Here is a 23,694-nt window from a genome sequence, read left to right on the forward strand (position 1 = left end):
CCCTAGAAAATCCTGATTAGAACACAAAGCATCACACCATTTGAAATCAACCTTTAAAACTCACTTCACCCATCTTTATAGACTTTAAGTATGTCCCCACGTTATAAAGGTTAAATATCACTTGCATTTATGTATCACTTATAACTTAAAATCTTTTCATTATAATCTGCCCACAATTATGGGCTTTACTGATAATTTATAACTATTTCAAATTTTATAGAGAAAGTGAAACGGGCATTTTCTCAATAAGTATCAATTCTCTTCTTAACTTTACTTGGAAAAGGAACAAAAAAGAAAAAAGATGGGGTTGTCAAGTGGCGGGGTGGGGGGACGGATGGACTGGAAGTTTGGGGTTAGTAGATGCAAACTATTACACTTAGAATGGATAAACAACAAGGTCCTACTGTATAGCACAGGGGACTATATCCAATCTCCTGGGATAAACCATAATAGAAAAGAATATTAAAAAAAATAAAAGAAGAATGTAAAGAAAAAAGAGAAGAGGGTCAAAACAGAGGGCTGGTTAAACTAATCTATCATGTTAACCTGAGAAAAAGTAGGCACACATGCTCTTTATATTGCTACTTTCCTTTCATCTTTTGTACTGTGCTACAAAAGATAAAAGAATTCTTCAAAATGTAATTTAATTACCTAAAAAATAAAACAAAATCAAGATGAAGCTGTTTTTATTTCATTTTGATGAAGCAGTTTTATCAGCATGTTGAAAACTTACTAAAGAAAGAAATTTTAGCCTATTCTATCAACTAAGTCCTTCTGAAAACAACTGTGGCCAAGAATTCATGATCTTTAATGATAAAAAATAAAACTGCTAAATCTTAGAAGTTTTCAGCATCTGATACCGAAACATTTTAGAAGGAAAAAGCACAAAGAGCAAAACTTTCAAAAATGTGTCAGTTATGTATTGTTTTATTACAAAACAGTATTCACCATATCTTACTATACAAATGGAAAAATATATGTGCATACATACATGTAATACATGCAAAAAAAAAAAAAAGGCCTGGAATTAAATTCACCAAATTAACAGTAGTTATGCCTTGGTGATAAGATTAAGAAATAAATTTGGGGGAGCTTATCTATGCTTAAGTTTTCTAGAATTTAATCATTCTAGAATCATAGAATTTAATCCAATCATCACTTGGATAATAAAATTGATTTTTTTTTTTTTTTTTTTTTTGCAGTACGGGGTCCTCTCACTGTTGTGGCCTCCCCTGTTGCGGAGCACAGGCTCCGGACGCGCAGGCTCAGCGGCCATGGCTCACGGGCCCAGCCGCTCCGCGGCATGTGGGATCTTCCCGGACCGGGGCACGAACCCATATCCCCTGCATTGGCAGGCGGACTCTCAACCACTGCACCACCAGGGAAGCCCTAAAATTGATTTTTTAAGGAATCAATAATGAAATTAGTAAGATAAACATAAAGTACCATTTTTATTCCCTGGGCCCTTGCTGTGAGATATGTAATAAGGCACATAAATATCTGTCTGACAATGCTTTTCTAGGGTTACCATACTGCCTTAACTTTAGCCGGGGACTAAAAATAAACAATCAAGAAATATATCTTAAATGTCCATTAGAATGGAATATTATTCAGCCATAAAAGGAATGAAGTACTGATGCATATTACACATAGATGAACCTTGGGAACATTATGCTAAGTGACAGAAGCCAGACACAAAAAGAAACATCCAGAAAATTCAAATCCATAGGGACAAAAACTAGATTAATGTTCAGCAGCGGCTGGGGGGAGGCAGAATAGGGAGTGACTCTGGAGGATGGAGTTTCTCTCCGGGGTGATAAAAATGTTCTGGAATTAGTGGTGATAACCTTGTGAATATACTAAAAAAAAAAACCCTACTGAATTATATACTCTGTAGGGTGAATTTTATGGTATGTGAATTATATCACAATTAAAAATGCCTACTACCTACTTACTGTGTGAGAAATATAAAAATCTCTTAAAAGAAATAAAATTTACTCATGAAAAGATTAGAACACAATTTAGTACCAAATTACATGAGTGAGGCTGTAGGTAAAATGGAAATTCAGAAAGGAGAAAGATGAATGTGATCTGAGGAAGACTGAGGTTTCAACAAAGAGGCATAAATTAATGGAAAGCATAAAGAAATAATAGAAAAATAATAATCTATAGTAACCTTACTTCCAAAATGCCATCTTTTCCTGACACTTCAGATTTTTTTTTTTTTTTGCGGTACGCGGGCCTCTCACTGCTGTGGCCTCTCCTGTGGCAGAGCACAGGCTCCGGACGCGCAGGTTCAGTGGCCATGGCTCACGGGCCCAGCCGCTCCGCAGCACGTGGGATCCTCCCGGACCGGGGCACGAACCCATGTCCCCTGCATCAGCAGGCAGACTCTCAACCACTGCGCCACTAGGGAAGCCCCAGATTTTTTAAAACACCATATTCTCAAGTAAATAGAGGTGACTTCCTTAGCTTCTTTCCCATATGGAAGCAAGGAAAATGGAGTTCCCTAGAGTTAAATCCCCTGGGAGGCTGCCGTGAGAATCCTGGTTATTCTCACTGACTCACAAATGTGTTCCTGGGACCTTGTGACGTAAATTAACTTCATCATAAACAGTGCAGCAATAATCAGATCAAAACAACACATGAGCCTTTACAGCTGCACCTGCAGCTACGAGGACAATAAACTGCTGGGGCATCTGAAAATGCTCATGACGTCTAGCTTGGATGGAACAGAGGAGATGGCTTTTCTTCCCTTAAAAGCTGGTCAGCCCTTCTCAGTGACATACAGACATCAACTGTTAACTTCCTTCCAACTTGTAAATCAAGAACTTCATTTTTTTATAGTATGAGCCACAAAGAGAATAGATTACCCAACAAACAACAAGAGTCAAATCTAGAGTATACTTAAGGGCAGAGGCTATAACAGACAGATCACATAGGGCAATACAAATGGTAAAACTTGGGGGTGGGAGATTAAATTAAAACAACAAGGCATCACTTACAACTATTAATTAGTCTTCTGTTAAAAGATAAGATCTAACAGACATGAGGTTGTGGGAAAATGATTCATTCAAAGACATAATGATGGTACTAAAAACTGTTAAAAATCCCATTTAGAAAGTAAAATGAATCATGTATCAAAAACCATAAATTTATGTATACCTCATGAATTATCCCTAGAGAAACAAATAAAATGAAGAAAAACTCTAAATGCCTGAAGATTTTCACTACGGTGCTAGATCAATAAACAGCAAGATAGAAAACTAAATATCCAGTAAGTTAAGCAAGGAAAAGTAAGTTAAAATACAACTGCTGGAAGGACTATGACCCAGCTACCAACTACTGTAAGTATAGTGTTAGAAAAATGGTAAAAGATAAAGTTATAAAACAGTAATATTAAGTTGTAGATTGTAACCATTTAAAACATCTGGGGATTTCCCTGGTGGCGCAGTGGTTAAGAATCCGCCTGCCAATGCAGGGGACACGGGTTCGAGCCCTGGTCTGGGAAGATCCCACATGCCGCGGAGCAACTATGCCCGTGCGCCACAACTACTGAGCCTGCGCTCTAGAGCCCGTGAGCCACAACTACTGAAGCCCGCGCGCCTAGAGCCCGTGGTCTGCAACAAGAGAAGCCACCGCAATGAGAAGCCCGTGCACTGCAACAAAGAGTAGCCCCCGCTCACCGCAACTAGGGAAAGCCCGCGCGCAGCGACAAAGACCAAACGCAGCCAAAAATAAATTTTAAAAAAAAAGTCTAAAACATATGGACACAGGAACTGACTTGTATGGAATACGTAAGTGAAATCCGTGTATTAGGAGATAGGGTATAGATGTCACTTTAAATTTGTTAAATCTCAATGTTATTTTTACAGTAATTTACAATTTAAAAGTACACATAACACAATACAAACTGCGATAAACCAATGTGAAAATATTTCAGTAGAAATAGTAAATGTGGTTCGATTCTTAAAGTGATCAATCTGAAGAGAAAGAAGATTTAGGGAAAGATCAAACACTACGTTAAGTTGGGCCAGGCCACACCTCCCCACACGCTGTGCACAGTAATTCACACCCGTCATGTCTGAAGGAAGGTTTGCCTTTCCTTCCAAAGTGATCCAAAGTCACAGACAATTTTCACTTAAAAAGAATAGATCAAAGATTTATTTTTAAGAGTTCCATTTTTACAGGACATGTATTCACTGTAACTATAATGTTATGCTATTAACACAAGAATGACTCATTTCAAAGAGGGATTATTTCAGATTAAAATTTGGAAGACTTTTCCAAGAGGAAATTTAAAAAAAAAAACTGGCCAGTGCATTTACAAGAAATTTACTTGTGTCAGAGGCCAAAGTTTATTCCTTTGATTGAAAAAACCATGTGAAGTTCCACAGAAAGAAAAAAAGAATTAAGAGTTTAAGACGTTCCCTGTCAGAGAAAGGAAATTAAGCTTTGCAATAACACCTTCAGAGCTTTGATTTACAAAAACTCAAATTGCTTAGGTTTACCTAAGAGGGGAAAAAAAAAAAAAAGAATGTAAGAGGAGAAAAAAATTGTCCTTTAGAGAAAAATGAACAACCTGTAAAAAGAGTGACATAAATCCTCCCCAATCTTACAACTCACAGGAAACTCACCATAGGGACAGCCAGGTAATAATGCTCTTAGTGAGATTAAAGTCAAGATGGGTTTTGTATTTAATAATTCCTCTGTGGAGAAAGAATGTAATGAATGAAGGAAGCCCCCAGACTTCCTTCTAGAAGAGGATGCTGCCACTAGGCTTCCTATAACTGGTCAAGAAAAACAACCTCTCTTAACACTCATACATACAGAAAGGGGATTTGATTAAGACATAGCAACAACCAAAGCTTCTTTCAATCTCTCAAACGCACAGAGCCATTCAGCCCAACTATGGTTTACAACCCTGGAAGGGGATTAGAAATGAGATGCAGAGAGTTCCAACCTTCCGGGGTTTTCAGCGTCCTGCCCCTCGGAGTCCCGGCTGTCTGCTCCCGTGGTCGCTCTGCTGGCAGGGAGCATGCACCGAAACACTCGGTGGCTCACTTGGCTCCCTATCTTGGACACACTCCGCCCTAGAGGTGGGCTGGGCTGCCGGCCTTCTGTAGGAAGTGTGCTGTCCCGTTACCCCAGTTATCCCAGCCTGGTCGGCCCTTCCGCCTCTCCCCCCATCTCAGTGGGCAACCCAACAGAGGTCTCTGTGGAGCCTCCCTCAGGAGCAGCGGGGACACTACAGCTTTGAGTCCTTTCCCTCAAAGAGATACTCTCCAGCCTCCCTGATGATCAGTCCAACCTTATTACAGTTATCTGATGATCACTGCTTACACAGGCCTATTATGACTTCTGAGCCGTCTCTCCTGCCTAGAGTTTACTCTCGAGGCCATTAAACTGCTTTATTAAATCTTCATCAATTACCATGAGTTACATCTACTAATGTTGTATTAAAGATCAGTGATATTTAAACCTACTTCTACACTAAGTGTACCCCTCATACACCACATGTACTGCCTTTTTAGCATGGACTATTTTAAACATCAGTCCATCAGTTTCTATGAGATATCTGAGTTACATAAAAAAAAATTATAAAATCATATTCAATGGATTTTTTTTTTTTTACATCATAAGCTATTTCTTTGGTCACAATAGCAAGTGAGTAGAATCTAGAAATCAATGACACATTCGTCTCAGTACCAATTTGAACAGTACTGTTAAAAAAGTTCATCACAGGGCTTCCCTGGTGGCGCAGTGGTTGAGAGTCCGCCTGCCGATGCAGGGGACACGGGTTCGTGCCCCGGTCTGGGAAGATCCCACATGCCGCAGAGCGGCTGGGCCCGTGAGCCATGGCCGCTGAGCCTGCGCGTCCGCAGCCTGTGCTCCGCAACAAGAGAGGCCACAGCAGTGAGAGGCCCGCGTACTGCAAAAAAAAAAAAAAAAATAGCCCCCCCCGCCTTTTCCAGGAGATCAATAAATTACCAAAAAACGACCTACACATCACAAACCAGCTATCAGTTAGCAACCAGATACTGTTGGGGTGCAGAAAAACACTGGCACGAGGAGACCCTTTCTAGAATTCAAGTCACCTCTGACTTGAATTTCCTAGATCGCTGGCTGCTTTGTATTTGTCAATAAAATGAAGATTATCACAGCGTTTAAAAAAAAAAAAAAAAAAAAAAAAAAAGGAGGTCAAGGAACTTGCAGGTGAAAGTATCAGAAGCTTCCAAGGTGGTGTGGTCACATGGTCAAAGGCACAGTTGTTGTAAAACACTTGCAGGGTTATGGCTTCTGTAAGAAACCTGATGTGCCCCTCTCCGTTTAAAGAACCACGGGGACAGAAGGCGGCTTTCTCTCAAGCTCTGCAGAGCTCTCTAATGATATAAAAAGTCTGTTTTCTCTTTAGTCCCATAGGAGGAGCTTGTGGACATGTTACCCTCCCCATCCCTGTCCTGGTCTTAATCCCAACCCCGGGCAGGTGTTACTGTTTCTTCTCTCACCTTTGAAGCTTCTGACCGCCTAAAGCAAGTCACACACTGTGTGGACTGAGCTCACATCCAGTTCACACTAACAGCTGGGCCCTCGGTGTGATAACGCTTTTATCCATCTTAGGTGGTTTTCTGTAGTCTTCCTATGACGTGGGTTATCAGTCTCTCGCGCCTTTCCCAGTTCTTTCGCTCTGGCACCGCCATCATCCATTCTCACAGAGCAACGGAGGGATCTTTTCTAACCTCTCAGATTATGTCACTTTTACTGCGTAAAACTCTTCCAGTGGCTGCCACATCCCCTCCCCTGCCACCTAAAATCTTCGCCCCAGCCCAGGAAAGCCTACACACTGCACCTCTCCACCTCCGCTCCTGCCACCACCCCCCCAGCCTGCTAATCTCCAGCCTCACCATCCCCATTGCTTCCTCCGGGCCTTTACACCAACCCCTGGGAATTCTGCCTACTTGATATGCCCCTCCCACAAATCTTCACAAGACCAGCCCCTTCTTGTCATTCAGGTCTCAGCCGAAATGTCACTTCCCTGACCATCCAATCTAAAGCAGCCATCCCAGTCACGTGATGCTGTTTAAATCCTACATACCTCTCATGTTTTGTTTTTTTACTTTCCATAGCCGCCCCCCTCTAAGCCCCACACTAAACTTCTTGAAAGGTAAGCTCCCTGAAAACTCTCTTCTTCTTTCCTGTGCCCGTGGCACTTAGAACAGTGGCTGGAATACAGCGGATGTTCACTAAAAACACCTGTTGAACAGATGTTGTCTCCAAAAGGCCATCCAAAAACAATCAGCAGGTTCATGAGGAAGAATGAAGAGCGATGATTTAATGTGATGTCGTTTGACATCAGTCCCTAGTTTACTTCCGATAAATTCATCTGACTAAACTGAATCACTATTCCTCACTATACAGACAACCCTGGGGCAGCAAGGGGAGATGCTGTCACTCTGCCCCCGCCCGGAGATCCCACCAGCAGTGGGCATTCCTTCAAGTCACTGCTGTCCCTCTCAAGCCGCTGGAAATGACTGCACAATGACGATGGCAATCTCTCAGCAGACGCCACGCTTTCCTTGCCCTGCACGGCTCCCAACACGCCTACTTTACTCTGCCCTTTCTTTCCTACCTCATCACCTTCACACCCTGTTTAAAGATACCATCAAAGAAAGATTATCCAACACCCCTCGTACAAAAGGTAAACATTAAAAAGAAGAGAAAAAAAAAAAAGGTAATCATTACACCCCTTCTCTTTCCCTGCTGACGTGGAAGAACTAAGATCTCTATGGAAGTATTAGACATAGAGAAAACTAATAGTCACTGAGATGTTTACTCTGCACAGGGTGAGGTCAGCTCCACATCAGTCGAAACTTGGTAAGAAACATTTACCAATCTTCTCATCCAGTTTGGATTTAAATATGGGAAGATACCTCTGTTTTCCTTTTTCTACGTCAAAAATAATTATAGTTATGCTCTGAAAAACAATATTTGAAGTTATCAGTAGCCAAAAGAACATCATGACTACTGTCCTGCCCAGTACATAAAAACATTCTAGAGGGACTTCCCTGGTGGCCCAGTGGTTAGGACTCCGCGCTTCCACTGCAGGGGGCATGGGTTCAATCCCTGGTCGGGAAACTAAGATCCCACATGCCATGCGGCTCAGCCAAAACAAAACAAAAAAAAACCATTCTAGAACATTTCTTCACAGGTAGACCTCGTTTTCATTTCATTTCTGCCAAGTGACCTGCAGTAAATTACCGAAACCCTTTGAGCTTGAAATTCCTTATCTGTTGTATGAGAAGGGGGTAGCCTCGCTTCACAGGTCATAAGGAGATTATCTGGGATGAGCAGCCTAACCTCGGGGCAGGTGTTGGGCACACAGGGGTTCCAGGAGAAGCTCCCTCTCCATCCTGGGTGGGAAATGAGAGCACAGGGCTTTCACCCATGCTGGTTTACAGAGAAATTGTTCATTCCACTGTGGAAGACCAATACACTGCCTTGACCATTTTTTATTTTTACCACTAGCAGTTTCAACTGGTATTCTACAATAGTTTACTTTCCTAAACTTGCGCCTTAGGGATTTCTGGTAGATGTTTCAAATTTAAATAAATAGTACTAAGTTATAAATGTTTCTAGAAAAACCACTGAAATATGCATTTCAAAAGGGAAAGTTCAGTATTTACTGGCCCCATGAACATTTTCAATGAAAATCTGGTTCCACTAACCAAATAAATCATTTGTTTTTTTGGGTAAATTTGATGTAGAAAAGAGCTAAAAATGGCCACAGTGGCTGAGTCTGCGAAGCTACTTTTCTTGCACATGATCTAACTATGTTGAGAATTTGCATTTCTTCGATAAGATAGTTTTCTTTTGATAAGACAGTATGCAGAACGTTTTAAGAATCCTCCTTAATGCTCAGTGCTCCTAAAGGATCTCCTTAATGACTAAGACTTCTTGGCTCTCCCCAACAAGATGAAAAATTTTACTCTCACCTACCACTCCAGCGTAAGTATACCTCTCACATGGTCTGTCATCTCTGTGTGCTTTTCTCAATGACATCTGATTAAGGAAAATGTTCTGTTCAGTACCTAGCACATCGTCAAAAACAAACGTATTTAAATAATGTTTGACTTGACTACATGGCATGAGCTGAAAAGAACACCCTGGATTCCTGAATTCTTATATCCCATTCTTCATATTCTTTGTGATACTTGTTAGTAGAGAAGGGTGGTGAGAGGTTTACAATACATGACGGCAAATCATACCAACATGTATTGGTACGCAGTTACCCTATTTGAGCTGGGGAGAGGCTGGACCTCACATGAGCTGCAAGAATGGCTCAGTGTTAAGTTAGCTTTAGAAAGACTTTTTAAGGAGTCTCACACACTACGGTAGATTACCAAGAGATAAAGGTCTACAGTATTCCTTAAAAGCTCCAGAAAAGAGAGGTTTTGTTTTCTTGTTTTTACTGTCTGCTGCTGGGGGGCAGGGGACGTGAAGAGGGAGAGAAAACAGTTCTTCCTAGAAGCAGTGTATTAATAAATGACCCTCCATGTCCCTCCCAGATAAAGAAGTTCTAAGTTAATTTTTTAAATATAAGCAGGTACACGTTTGTGCTACGTTTCTTTATAAAGTCTAAATCTGGTTTCTCTGAAACAGGTAAAAATACAGAAATTATTAAATGCTTTTCAGCTTTTAATTAGTGTAGTAGAAGTCACAAGGCAACAAATTTCACTAGAGCACATGAAATGTGAGATACTTTGCACATTTTTTAAAATAGATGATTTGTTTAACAGCCTTTGAGAATTACAATTCTATAGAGAACCTACCTTAAACTTTCTTCTGGAATAAAACCTAAACTAACTCACTACATTACTGCTCAACAACAAAAAGAAATTCTTTCAGGACATGGTATAATCATAATAATACAATGTTCCAAGGCTATATAACTTGAAAGGTTTGTAATTTCAAAACACAATTTCAGTTTGGGAAAATATGTGCAAATAAAACCAGCACTTCGCTTCCCTGGTGGCGCAGTGGTTGAGAATCCGCCTGCCGATGCAGGGGACGTGGGTTCGTGCCCTGGTCCGGGAAGATCCCACATGCCGCGAAGCGGCTGGGCCCGTGAGCCATGGCCGCTGAGCCTGCGCGTCCGGAGGCTGTGCTCCGCAACGGGAGAGGCCACAACAGTGAGAGGCCCGCGTACCGCAAAAAAAATAAAAAATAAAAAAATAGTAGGGGCAAAACCAGCACTTCTACGTGAAACTAATACAAGTATTTCAGCAGAAGTTAAGCTCTTGGGCTGTACATCTAACGAAGCTGCACCTAGTTGCCTTTAGAAATATATAAATCCGACTGACCAGGTATCAAACTTCTAAAGGAGCTACTACAATATCCCATTTTTTTGGTCCCAGGCTCCCCAGACGAGAAGCTCAAATAATCAGATATTATTTCACAGCATCGTGGGATAACTAGAAATAATTACGATACCTCTGAAGCACCAAAAGATAAGAAGCCATAAACCTAAAAATAAATCATGATTAGTTCAATTGAGCTCTTTAAAATAAGCTATTATTTTCTCGAAAATATTATCCGTATTAGGGCTACATGATAAAATTTGTTTAGGCAGAACACTAAATTAAATAATCAGAAAAACCATTCTCCAAGTCATTAGGGATAAACAGGCCATCACTATTTCATTTAAACTATTAATGTAAATGTGAAGCTGCAATATGGGATTCAAATGTAAAATTATCCTTTGTGCCACTTCGTCAAACTGACTGCGCTGTAAATACACTCAGTGGCCACCAGGCACATGTGATTATTTCGATGTAATTAAAATTAAATATATTTTTTTAAAAAATTCAATTCCTTGGTCCCACTAGTCCCATTTCAAGTGCAGTGGCTGCAGGTGTCTGGTGGCTACCACATTGGACAGCACAGATACAGTTCATTTCCATCACAGCTAGATATAAATGCCAAATATATGACATCAACCACTGAGACAGGCAAATTCAAGTTCTCTGGCCTTCCACGTGGCACTGCAGAATACTGTGTGTGGTTTTGTGTGTAGATTTTGTTAATTTACGTTTCAGCAGCAAGTACAAACAAAAATTTTTATAAAACTATATCTAAAAAGAACAGTGAATGCTTTTAGAGTTAGCTAAGCTCCTTCATAAAAATATTCTTCTTTGAATACAACACTTCACAAAATGAAAGTAATGAAAAAAGATATCTGATATAATTTTAAATGGCTGAGAAATTTTGCTTTTAATGATGATTTCCCTTTATTTGATAAGTAAATACAATATGAGAGTGGCTCACTAAAAAGCCATGCTGTCAAACTGCAAATGACCCTTTCTTTAATGAAGAAAAAATAAGGTGTCAAGTATGAAAGAAGAATCAGTTTCTCCTCACCAAGTTGTGGAAATATCACAGAACCAGACATACTAACTACAGCAGGTATCTGAAAATGAATGTAATTATTACCCCCTTTTCTGCAATAACCTATCATTACCTCTATTGTGATTCTCAGCGCTTGTCTACTTATTTTTAGTTAGCCTGCTAAAATGCATCATCCCCTTCTGGTTTGGGCTCCAAGTACCACTTCATGTCCCACATGGAAGAAAATCACTTGATTCTCTAACATTTGGTGAGAAAACACATGAACACAATTTATTTGCACATTTTTAATATAACGCAGCCTAAATATCAACAGCAAATTATTTTTAGCATGCCTTTAAAAGCAGATCCATAAAATGTACTCTTAATGCCACAGAACTATACACTTAAAAACGGTTAAAATGGTCATTTTTATGTTACGTACATTTTACCCCAACAAGAAAGTATATCAAGGCAACTATCTACTTTCTGAGACTATCCATTTTTCCATATTAAGCATAATGCTCTTCCTGATAAATTAGAATTTTTCAAAGTAATAAATTCAAAACCTCATTTGGTGGAATAAAAATCCATATTAAAAGCTAAAGAGAAGAATATATTTAAGAAAACAGTCTTATTTTCAAGTACCCCAAACATTACAGGATAAAGACACATATAACATGAGGTTACTAAGTGAAAATTTGTTTCATATTTTTGTATGTCGCAAGTATAAGAATCTCCAGTTTAACCAATATTGCAAATTCAGGAGTTCTTATCTAGCAACTATTCTAAGCGAGGCAATGAGGCACCAACTGCTTCATAAACAGTAACTCTAATCCTCCCAACCACCCTAAGAGCTACTATCATCCCCATTTTGCAGATGGTGAAATTGAGGAACAAATCAGTAAAAAAGAAAAAAGGGTACAGTCACAAAGGTAGGAGCTGAGCAAATACTGCGCTTGCCATCACACCACAAGTCTCATTAAGAGTCTACTGACATTAGGAAAGGCAATCAGAAGAACCATGCTGCTAAATTAAATATAGTCTAAAGAGCTACATAAATTTTTATAGATTGTGATGATCTGGTATGCAGTTGGGAGAAACAAAACTTTCATAAGCATTAAGAAAGCCCAAAGAATACCTTCCTTCTTCAAGGAAGAAATCATATTGCAACAACGCACACTTGTTGTCTTGCTCCTATTTTTAAGAAGAATTCACAGACAACTTGCAAAAGTTATTTTAAGGCAAAGAAATGTAAATCCAAGGAATAAAAAATTTTAACAGCAAAATCCCTCACCCTTATCCAATGTCCGCATTTTAATATTGGGCATTCACATCACAAACCTAACTTCATAACCAGGTATTAAACTAAAATAGGATGCATAATGCTATTAACACTTTCAAATTCCCTGAATCCTGGCAGGGCAAACTATCCCAAACCATCTAAACTCAATTATCAAATCCAATAAATTAAGTGTGTCCAGTACGTGAAAGTTTAGGGACGCCCTCCTTAACAAGCTAGGGGGCCTGGGGACAGAATATTATATTCTGCATCTGTGACTGCATATAAACAAAATTTGTCGCCACTCATTCCACAGATTGTATAAAAGTAAAAGAAAAGTTGTTTCTTTAAGAAATGAAGCCATAAGAAAACATCGGATGACTGCAAGATGATCCCGCTTCAGCGGGAGAGGTTTAAGTACAACTTCCTCGAGGAAACAACACTACTGCAGTCTGCATAAGCCATTGCAAGCCTCCAGGTTCTGCGACCGTTGAAGGAAAGGGGCATTTCAAATGTCTCAAACCAGCTGTTCACCTGTGTCCTGGTGGCCACGTCAAAAGCCTACAGAGCCTATAAACAACTCCCTAATCTTCTCAGAGGTCTCGCTAAACAAGTTGTGGGAAACAGCAGGAACCAGGCAAATGCGTTTACTGCGACCAAAACCTTTGAGGTTGCATTTATTAAACCAGTTTCCAGAGACAGAGTGGCTTGGCTGCCGTCACAGCTATCAAGATCGAAATTCAACTAAAAATAAAGCAAGAGTTCTCTTTTCAGTAGGTATATTTCACTCCAACTTAAAGTTGTTTAAAGACAAAGCAAATAACAAGATTCCCGGTTCCCTTGTTCTTGACCTTCAAGAACTGCAAAAAGTCAGGACCCAACCAGAGAAAAAGAAAAGTTCGAGTGGCTGCCTCACCGACTCTGGAGCAGTTGCTGGAACCCCTCCCCGCGGTGAGGGTCTCCCCGCTCCGGCACGCAGGAGCTTGGGGTGAAGAGCCCCGAGGATGGAGCCGCAGCAGCTCTCCCGAGGTTTGCAACGCAAAGACCACCCGCGACGCGGACTCAGGCCCCCGGGCTCCTCTCGGGACCTGCACGAAGGCGCGCACCAGACCCCCGCCCGCGACCCCGCACACTTCCGACCCCGGCCCCGGCCCCCACCCGCCAGCCCGCTTACCGGCATCATTTTGGACCCGAACCGCATCGAAGCGGATGGCCAGACCGCGGCTCGGAGCCGAGTGGAGGCGCCCAGGGGGTCGCGCGGTGCGGGGGTGGGGAGCGCAGAGGGAGGCCGCCCGGCAGGCAGCGGACCTGTTGCAAAGCGACGGCGGGTGGTGGGGCGGCGTGCGGGTCCGCAGAGTTCTCCCCGCGGCCTGGGGCGCCACCGAGCCCCGGGCCCACCTCCGACCGGGTCCCCGGACGCGGCTTTGTCTACTCAGCGCTCGCGACGGCCCGGACTCCCCCCGCTTTGCTCCGAAACCAACTAATCCCGGGGCCTGGCCCCCGCCGAGCCCGCGCCGGCTCCGCCCCCCGCGGGGAGCCCCGCCCGCGGCGCGCGAGGCTGGCTGGGGGAGGGGAGGACGCGGGGACTTAGCCGCGCGCGCCTGCGCGGGCCCGCGGCAGGAGGGAGGCGAGGCGGCTGGCTCGCGCCCGGGTTGGCGGGCGCCGGGTCACCTTTTCTTTATTTGCCTTCGGACGACGCGTCGCCGGGGGCGCGCGGCGGAGCGACCGGAGCGCGCGCCTGCAGGCGGGGCCGGGGACTGTAAGGCCGCCTCTGAAAGACGGAATAATGAAAGACGCGGGAGGAGCCCGGGGGCTGCGGCCGTCACCTCCCGCAGTTTCGAACTGGGCCAGGAGGCTGAACCTTGGGCCGAGACTCGGCACCTGGACGAGCCCTCCCCGCTCGGCCGAAGCCAGGCGACCGGACCTCCTGGGAGGACCCGGCCGCACGGCTGGAAGGGCCGATGTCCCTGGAGGCCCGGCCACTAACCCCGTCCCAGCAAGATGGAGATCGGCGGGGCCGTCTCAGCCCGCAGCGCATTCCGAGAGTTCCTGGTGAAGGAGTCCTCGGGCTGTCGCCTTTCGTCTCATTTGCCATCGTCCAAATTCTGATTTAGAACTCACGTGTGACTTTCTATAACTAAAAACAAACACAAAAAAACCAAACATTTAAAAATGACGAAAATGGGGCTTCCCTGGTGGCGCAGTGGTTGAGAGTCCGCCTGCCGATGCAGGGGACGCAGGTTCGTGTCCCGGTCCGGGAAGATCCCACATGCCGCGGAGCGGCTGGGTCCGTGAGCCGTGGCCGCTGGGCCTGTGCTCCGCAACGGGAGAGGCCACAACAGTGAGAGGCCTGCGTACCGCAAAAAAAAAAAAAAAAAAAAAATGACGAAAATGGTCAATTTTACCTGTTTTACCACAATAAAAATAAGTAAATAAAACCAAAAAAGTTTGAAATGCGTAAAGCAGCTTTCTGAGGCGCTGCTTTTCTGTTGCTCAAGAATGTCCTGGATTTCCTCTCTGAAGGTTGCTTGTTACACCCTCAGGACAGTCTCGGATGTGACCACACACTGCTCCCTTTGCAGGGAGCTAAACGAAGGGCTAGGAGAATTGCAGAGGCTCATTTCGAAAGAGTAGCAGAGCTGGTTCAGGTACCCTCTTCCACCTTCCAGGGAGACAGATTCCGGGAACCCTAACTGCAGGAAGCCTTAGTTCTGGCAGAATTGTCCCTGTGAGCGAGCTTAAGTGGAGTGAAGCACCTGGATTTACCTAGCCTCAAGGATGGACAGTTCTTTCGTTGTCCAGTATATCCCTTACCAGAATCTCCATCAAAGTCCTATCCTACTCTTCCAGGTACATATCTGGAAATATTAAACTATGACTAATTTGATTAGTATTAAAATGTCTCCAAAAATCCAGTTTAAAGTCTAGCTTTTCTAAGAGGATTGTCCTAAGTCAAGTAAAGGGAATTCATCCCTTTATTCAGTAAATATTTATCCAATACCTACTACATGCTGGGAATTCTTCTAAGTGCTGGGATACATTAATAAAGAAAACAAAAATTGGGTGGACAACAAAATCCGTAGCTGAGTATATTAATAATTAATACTTACATTACCAAATATAGTTATAAGGAAAAAATTAAAGGGGCTAAGGGGATGAGGCATGCAGGTGCAATTTTAAATCAAGTGGTCAAGGGACTTCCCTGGTGGTCCAGTGGTTGAGACTTCCCCTTCCAGTGCAGGGGGTGTGGGTTCGATCCCTGGTCTGGGAGCTAAGATCCCACATGCCTCATGGCCAAAAAACCAAAACATAGAACGGAAGCAATATTGGAACAAATTCAATAAAGTTTTAAGAAATGGTCCACATCAAAAAAAAACTTTAAAAATAAATGAATAAATAAATCAAGTGGTCAAGGTAGACCTCACTGAAAAGACGATCTTGTGAGCACAGACTTGAAGGAGTGGACTACAGCAGCGGTCCCCAACCTTTCTGGCACCAGGGACCAGTTTCCCGGAACACAACTTTTTGGAGGGGGAGGGGTGGGGGGATAGTTCAGGCGAGTGATGAATGTGAGTTATGGGGAGCAGCAGATGAAGCTTTGCTAGCTTACCCGCAGCTCACCTCCTGCTGTGCGGCCCGGGTTCCTAACAGGCCGTGGACTGGTACCAGTCCACGGCCAGGCAGTTGGGGATCTCTGAACTACAGCCTCCATGAAGGCTTCCAGGCAGAGGGAACAGCCAGTGCTAAGGCCTTAAGGTGGGAGCCTACTTGTCACATTCCAGGACCGTCAAGGAGGCCAGGATGGCTGGAGAAGACTAGATAAGGTGGAGAGAAGCAGCAGATGAGGTAGAGTGATATAAAGAGCCGGATAATGTACAGCCTTGGGGGCCATTGTAAGGAATTTGGCTTTTACTCTGAGTGAAATGGGGAGTCATGGAAAGATTTTGAACAGATGAGTACCATGATCTGACATATTTTAATGGAATCATTCTAGCTGCCGTGGAAAACAGACAAAGTTAGCAGAGAACCTGTAGGAAGACCTTGCAATAATCCAAGCAAAAGATGAAAGTGGCTTGGGCAGTAACAGTGGATGTGGTGAAAAGTGGTCAGACGTGGGATGTATTCTGAAGGCCGAACCCATAGAATTTCCTGATAGGATAGATATGGAATAGGAGAGTAAAAAAGTCAAGGGTGAGTTCAAGGTTTTTGTCCTGAAGAATGCAAGCTGCTACCAACTGAGACGGAGAAAGACCCTGAGTGGCAAGTTGCAGGGAAGAGGCGATCATGTTAAATTTGAGAATCTTAATAAAAATAAGAGAAACCCTAATCCTGGAATTTAGCACATTTGTGGAAAGCAAGACTCCCTTTTGGCAACCGGCAGGGACTATGTAACCCAAAAACCTACTTCATATTCCGCTGGCTTTCATTATTTTCTGGCATATGAAGAAATCTCAGAAACAACTATAAGATACCATGATCCAGGTCATCCAGGAAAGGGATTCTGAATATCGGTCACTAAACGTCCCATCCTCAACAAGGAGAAAACATCTCTCTTTGCCATCCAAAAACTGGTCACACACAATAGTAAATTATATTTAGAGGGAGCATCGGCAGCCCTGGCTTATTAATAAAATAATAACAGCAGTAGAAGAAAGGAGAGGATTATTGGAATAAGATGACCCAGGTCTATTTCTTTCCCGCCTGTTCTCACGGTTTGTTTTACTGCCTGTTTCTCCTGAGGAGAGGAAGAAAAGGGGACAGCGGCTGGCAATCGGTCCCAAAACTCACTTCCAGCCAATTGAGAATTCCCTGCTGGCATATTTCTGTTGAGGGTTTGGTTTTGTTTTCTTTTCTTTCTTTCGTTTATTTTCTTTTTTAGCGTTGAGAATGAAACCAATGAAACCCTGTCTATGCTTCGGTTTCATTCCTTCAGATTCTGTGCCATCACATATAGCTCTCAGATGGGTTGTTTTCTGCCTTCCAAAGTTCCACCTATTTCTTCATGCCCACTCTCACCTGCTTATTCTGCCGAGAGCCTGTCCTCGTTTCTCCCGACTCTATAATTCTATATTCAACTCCGAGAAAGATAAATCAAATCACCACCAGCTGGGTGCAGAGAAGCTGTCTTCTCTTTGGATCTCACCTTACCCCCAGGCACAGTACAATCAATCACTTGTTTGGCTGGAGTTCAAATGTTTGAGTTCCCAACTTCCTCCCCATGTTACTTTCTTTCCCATTTCCCTCAGGTGTTCCAAACCTTGCATCCCTCCCCGGCTCAGAAGATGAACTCCCAGTTTCCTTACCCAATGAAATAGAGGCTATTGGAGCTTACATTACACACCTGCAATATCCTTTCCTCCACTTCCAACCCATCATGCAACCTTCTCCACTTCCTTCCTCTTCTTCATTTCACTCTGGGTGCCTGAATTTTGCCAGGCACCGTTCTAAACTCTAGAGATACAACAGCCTGCAAAACAAAGACTCTGCCTTCATGAAGCTTGGATTCTAGTCAGGGAGTTAGACAATAAATGAATGAGATTATAATAGATGCTTTGTGGGGCGGGGGAAGCAACTAGGTAAACCAAAGAGTAGTGTCTGTTTTGGATAGGGTGGTCAGAGAAGTCCTCTCAGGGATGGAGTGAGGGAGGGAATGGGGCTCTAGGCAGTGGGAATAGCAAGGGCAAAGAGCCTGAGGCAGGAGTGTGCCAGGCATCTTAAAGAAACAGCAGGGAATTCCCTGGCGGTCCAGTGGTTAGGACTCTGCGCTTTCACTGTGAGGGCCTGGGTTCAATCCCTGGTAGGGGAACTTAGAGCCTGCGAGCCACAGGGTGCAGCCAAAAAAAAAAAAAGAAAAACCAGCAAAAAGGACCAGTGTGCCTGGCGCTGAGTGAACAAGAAGGGTGGTCAGGGAGGTGGAAGATCGATTGCGTGGGACCATGTGTTCCACCAATTATTCTCCCTCTTGAAATCTCAGATACTCCATTTTTCAGGTTTCTTCGCCTACAAGTTTATTTGGTTCTCTCCTACACTCCCTTCAAATTAGCAGTAACCAAAAGACAGAGATGGGGCAGAATTTTGAGTTTCAAGCCTCCTTGCCTCCATCCACACTTTTCTCTTTGCCTTGAATATCTTCCCCCTCACCCTACTTCTGCTCATCTTTTAGGTGCCTACCTAAATGTCATTCTTGGAAGTCACGTTTCATGTTTCTCAAACAGAATTAATCAATATCTCATCTGTATTCCATAGCCATTTATATATATATATAAACAATTTATTTATTATGGTACTTACCATATGATATAGAAAAAAGCACATTTGTCTTCACAACTAGACTCAGTGGCAAAAGCTATTTGTTTGTTCATTTATGTGTGTCTCTTCAGCCCTAACATTGTGCCTGGGCGTGGTAGGTACTCAATAAATGTAGAATTGATGGTACTTAATCAGTGTTTACCATGCTCTCTTTTCTCTTTGCTAGGAACAAAACCTAGGGAGGTTTTGTTCCTGATTCCTGCAATAGCCTCAGGCAGGTCTTCCTGCCCTGTTTCCTCCAATCCATTCTCCTCCCTAGGAGTTGGCAAACAACAGGCCAGATCTGCCCTCCACCAGTTTTTGTATTGCCTATGAGCGAATACGGTTTTTACATTTTTTAATGCTCGAGGGAGAGGGGAGGAATCAAAAAAAGAATACGTTGTGACACAAGAAAATTATATGAAATTCAAATTTCTGTGTCCTTAAGGAAAGTTTTATTGGAATACAGCCACACATATTTGTTTACATGTTGTCTGTGGCTGCTTTTACACTACAACAGGGGAATTGAGTAGTTGTGGTAGAGACTGTATGTCCGGCAAAGCCTGAAATATTTACTACCTGGCCCTTTAAAGGGGAGGTTTGCCACTCCTGCTCTAAGAGCAACAAGAATGATCATTTTAGCAAAAGCGTAATCATGTCACTCCCATGCTTGAAGGTCTTTAATCAAAGTGGATGGGCATATGGATGGGGTAGAACTGAGGTCTGAAGGACATTGGGGCCAGATGATAAACGTACATAGAAGTTAATCATACTTTTCTGTCTTCTTGTGTTTACTCTAAATTCTGGATAATAAAAAAATTTTTTTCAAGAAAAAAGAAAACCCTTCCATTGCCTTCTATTGTTGTTAGGGTAAAGAATACTCTATACATGGCCTCCAAGCCTTTGCTTGGTCTAGCTCATACCTACTCTCTGAGACAGTTAGGGCAGGAAGGAGGAACAGTAATTACCTCCCCATATTCATGAAAAAATGATTCGAGGGCTTCCCTGGTGGCGCAGTGGTTGAGAGTCCGCCTGGCGATGCAGGGGACGCACGTTCGTGCCCCGGTCCGGGAAGATCCCACATGCTGCGGAGCGGCTGGGCCAGTGAGCCATGGCCACTGAGCCTGCGCGTCCGGAGCCTGTGCTCCGCAACGGGAGAGGCCACAACAGTGAGAGGCCCGCGTCCCCTCCCTAAAAAAAAGGATTCGAAATTGGTAACTTTGCAGAATAAACTCAGTGCTTTGAAGACATCTTTCTGGCTACTGACTGTATGTTGATTTAGTTTAAATAAGTCCCTGCTTATTGCAAGCCGTGGAACCAGGGGCTCCTGGTTCCTCAGCTTCTGTTGTCAATTCTCTCTCCATACCTCACCTTCCCCTCCCTCATCCAGTCTGCCTTCCAGCCCCATCCCCCTCTGAAATAGCTCTTGATGAAATCACTGGTGACCTCTACTTCATTGGTGCAATAAACATTTTCATCTTTCTTGACCTTTCACCAGCACTTAGCTGTGACTCATTCTCTCCCTCTCAAAACACCCGTTTCCCTTGGCTTTTAGGACAATGCTCTCATGGTTTTCCTCCTACCTCTCTCACTGCTTCTTCTCTGTGTCTTTTGAAGCTCATTCCTCCTCACTAGCCTTGACATGTTGAAGGTCCTCAAGGCTCAATCCTAACTATTTCCTTTTTTCACTGACTACCTTCTTCCTCGACAGTCTCATCCCCAGTCTTAAACCTCATCTACACATCGTATGAATTTTTATGTTTCCAAACCAGACTGCTTCTCTGGGCTCTAGAACTGAGCTCTCCAATGAGAAAGTCACGTACCATATATAGCTATTGAGCATTTGAAATGTGGCTAGTGCAACTGAGAAACTACAACTTTCATTTTAATTCATTTAAATGTAAGTGGACGGTAGTGGTAGACAGTGTAGATACGGAATACTTACATCATCACAGAAAGTTCTACTGAACAGTGCTGCATATCCATACCCAGTCATATCCAGCTGCCTGTTAGTCATTTCCTCTTGGCTGTCTCAAGGTATTGCAAACTCAACTTGTCTAAAACCAAACATGTAATCTTTCTCCCCAGTATGTCCTGTCTCTGTGAATGGCACAAGTGTTCATCCATTTTCTCAAGCCAAGAACCCAGGAATCATGCTTGACTTTATTTCTTCCTCATCTCCAACATCTATTCAATCATCAAGCTGTGTTCATTCTGTTTCTTAAACATTTCTTCAAAATCCCCATTTTCCATCACCGCCGCTACTCTGCTGAAGCCACTATCATCTCTCATTTGCCTGATTATAGACAACCCTACTTAAAGTCTCTCCTTAACATTGCCTCCAAGCCCTGAATGTCTGTCCCTGCCCATTCTCTATCTTTACCAGGTATAGTCCCCTCCCTCCCTGAGACTCAGCCGCACCATCCTTTTTCAGTCCCTTTCACCCTCCATGCTTCTTCCAGGACATACGGCAGCATGGCTCCGAGGACCTCACCTTTATGCCACGCGCCACCACTGAATATTTAGACAAATTGTGTTGCTAGTGTTATTCAATTCATGCCTGTCTCTCCCACAAGACTTTAAACTGTAGGGTATCGACTTCAGCTCATCCTTGTTTACCACTGATCCTTTGGTACCTAAAATGGGGCCCGGTACATAGTAGTAGAATGAATAACTGAATGAACAAAAGAGCGAATAATGAGTTGTTCATTTGCCTGTAACGCATGTGATTAAAGCCAGTGCATTAGTCAGCTCAGGCTGCCATAACAAAATATCGTAGACTAGGCGGCTTAAACTACAGGAATTTATGTTTTTCACGGTTCTGGAGGCTGGGAAGTCCAAGACCAAGGTACCAGCCAGTTTGGTGCCACAGAGAGGGCTCTCTTCCTGGCTTACAGGCTACTGTCTTTGCATGTATCCCCACACGGCAGAGAGAGAACGAGGAAGAAAGCTCTCTGGTGTCTCTTCCTATAAGGGCGAGAATCCCATCATGAGGGCCTGCAAGACCTCATCTAAACTTTATTATCTTTCAAAAGCCCCACCCTCAAATACCATCACACTTGGGGGGGTAGTGCTTCAACATAAATTTGGGGGTGGACACAATTCAGTCCACAACAGCCAGCATTTTGCACATTTTCCCAATCCTATGGCCATACGTTATACTCATCACCCCAAAAAGCCATCTCATAAATGCCTATAAGAGGCTCTGATTGAATGAGGGTGAAAGGATGTATGAAACAAAAACCCATTGCTGGAAAACAGACCTAATGTGCTTGCCCTTCTGCTGATTGATCTATGATGTCATCATCCATAAAGGACTATATTGATAATTACTACACAGCATTTGAAAAGTAAGACAGTCTACCTGATGTTACTTCAGAAAGTTAAACTGAGGCTTCACTGTTAGCAAGCAAGAGAAGTCTAGCCTGAAATACTGAAAATGGACACTTTCAAGTGCCGAGGTGTCACAAAGGCCATTGGCCATCAACAGAGCCTGCTGTGGCTTTGTTCTCCCCAATGCAAAGGGGTTTTTATTTCACTGTGAGGAATATACATGTATTTCCTCCTGGTCTCTGTTAAAATACACCATGTTAGATCAGAATGCACTGAGTTCTAGTCAGTTCAAAACCATTTGAAACCATTTTTAAACCAGGGCTTTATTCAAATATTTTTCAAGAGTGCCTGTGAAGGAACTTCCCTGGTGGCACAATGGTTAGGAATCCTCCTGCCAGTGCAGGGGACACGGGTTCAATCCCTGGTCCGGGAAGATCCCACATGCCGCAGAGCAACTAGGCCCGTGCGCCACGGCTGCTGAGCCTGTGCTCCAGAGCCTGTGAGCCACAACTACTGAGCCTGCGTGCCACAACTACTGAAACCCGTGCGCCTAGAGTCTGTGCTCCACAAGAGAAGCCACCACAATGAGAAGCCCACACACTGCAACGAAGAGTAGCCCCTGCTTGACGCAACTAAAGAAAGCCTGTGTGCAGCAACGAAGACCCAAGGCAGCCATAAATAAATAAATAAATAAATAAATAAATAAATAAATAAATAAAAGACTGCACTCCTAATGCAGGGGACACGGGTTTGATCCCTGGTCAGGGAACTGAGATCCCACATGCTGCACGCCGTGGCCAATAAATAAATAGTTTTATTGAGTGTCTACTATGTGCATAGCAATATGAAATATACAAGTAAGACTTGATCTGGGCCCTTGACAAGCTTAGAAACTGCGGAAGGAGGAAATGCAGGTGGAAATAATAATAACTAGGCCCACCATTTATAGCACCATGCCCACACCATGCTAAGCCCTTTACAAACCTTTTCTTGTATGATCTGCACTAACTGTATAAGGAGATACTGAAATCTCCATTTTACAGATGGAGAAACTAAGGCTTAGAGATGCTAACTCATTAATTCATTCAATAAGTATTTACTAAGAGTGTATTATGTATGTGCAGGTACAATTCTAAGTTCTAGGGATATAGCAGTGAAGAAGACGGATAAGGTCCTGCTCTGCTGTCTAGAAGCTTTTTTTCTAATAGAGGATGCAGACGATAAACAAGTAAATAGGACAAGTGCTATGAAGAAGTTAAAATAAGACGATGTAACAGTAACTGGAGTGGGGTAGGTACTTTAGAAATGGTGGTCAGGAAAGTTCTGTCTGAAGAGATGATATTTGAACTGAGATCTGGATGACAGGAAGAAACTATCCTCAGAAGATCTGGATGAAGATGGTCCCAGGT

General features: G+C 43.2%; 1 protein-coding gene across 7 annotated transcripts in view; it reads right to left on the reverse strand.

Annotated features, from left to right (window-relative positions):
• Positions 1–23,694, reverse strand: part of TP53BP2 (tumor protein p53 binding protein 2) — a 196,895-nt gene that overhangs the window by 50,648 nt on the left and 122,553 nt on the right. For 3 of the 7 annotated variants that reach the window (XM_089917545.1, XM_089917497.1, XM_022579295.3), the window contains exon 1: positions 13,839–14,344. The exons of 1 other annotated variant lie outside the window; for it this stretch is intronic. In XM_089917545.1, the coding sequence (XP_089773671.1) occupies positions 13,839–13,865 (27 nt within the window). In that variant the 5' untranslated portion in view covers positions 13,866–14,344. Of the gene's footprint in view, positions 1–13,838; positions 14,345–14,651; positions 15,465–23,694 lie in introns of those variants that run through there. 3 more of the 7 variants (XM_089917373.1, XM_089917591.1, XM_089917650.1) reach the window with 2 other exon arrangements.

The sequence above is a fragment of the Delphinapterus leucas genome, chromosome 1 (genome assembly GCF_059928025.1).
Source record: "Delphinapterus leucas isolate spDelLeu-1000000601 "Yukka" chromosome 1, BTC_Dleu_Yukka2, whole genome shotgun sequence".
In the NCBI taxonomy this organism is placed as follows: Eukaryota; Metazoa; Chordata; class Mammalia; order Artiodactyla; family Monodontidae; genus Delphinapterus; species Delphinapterus leucas.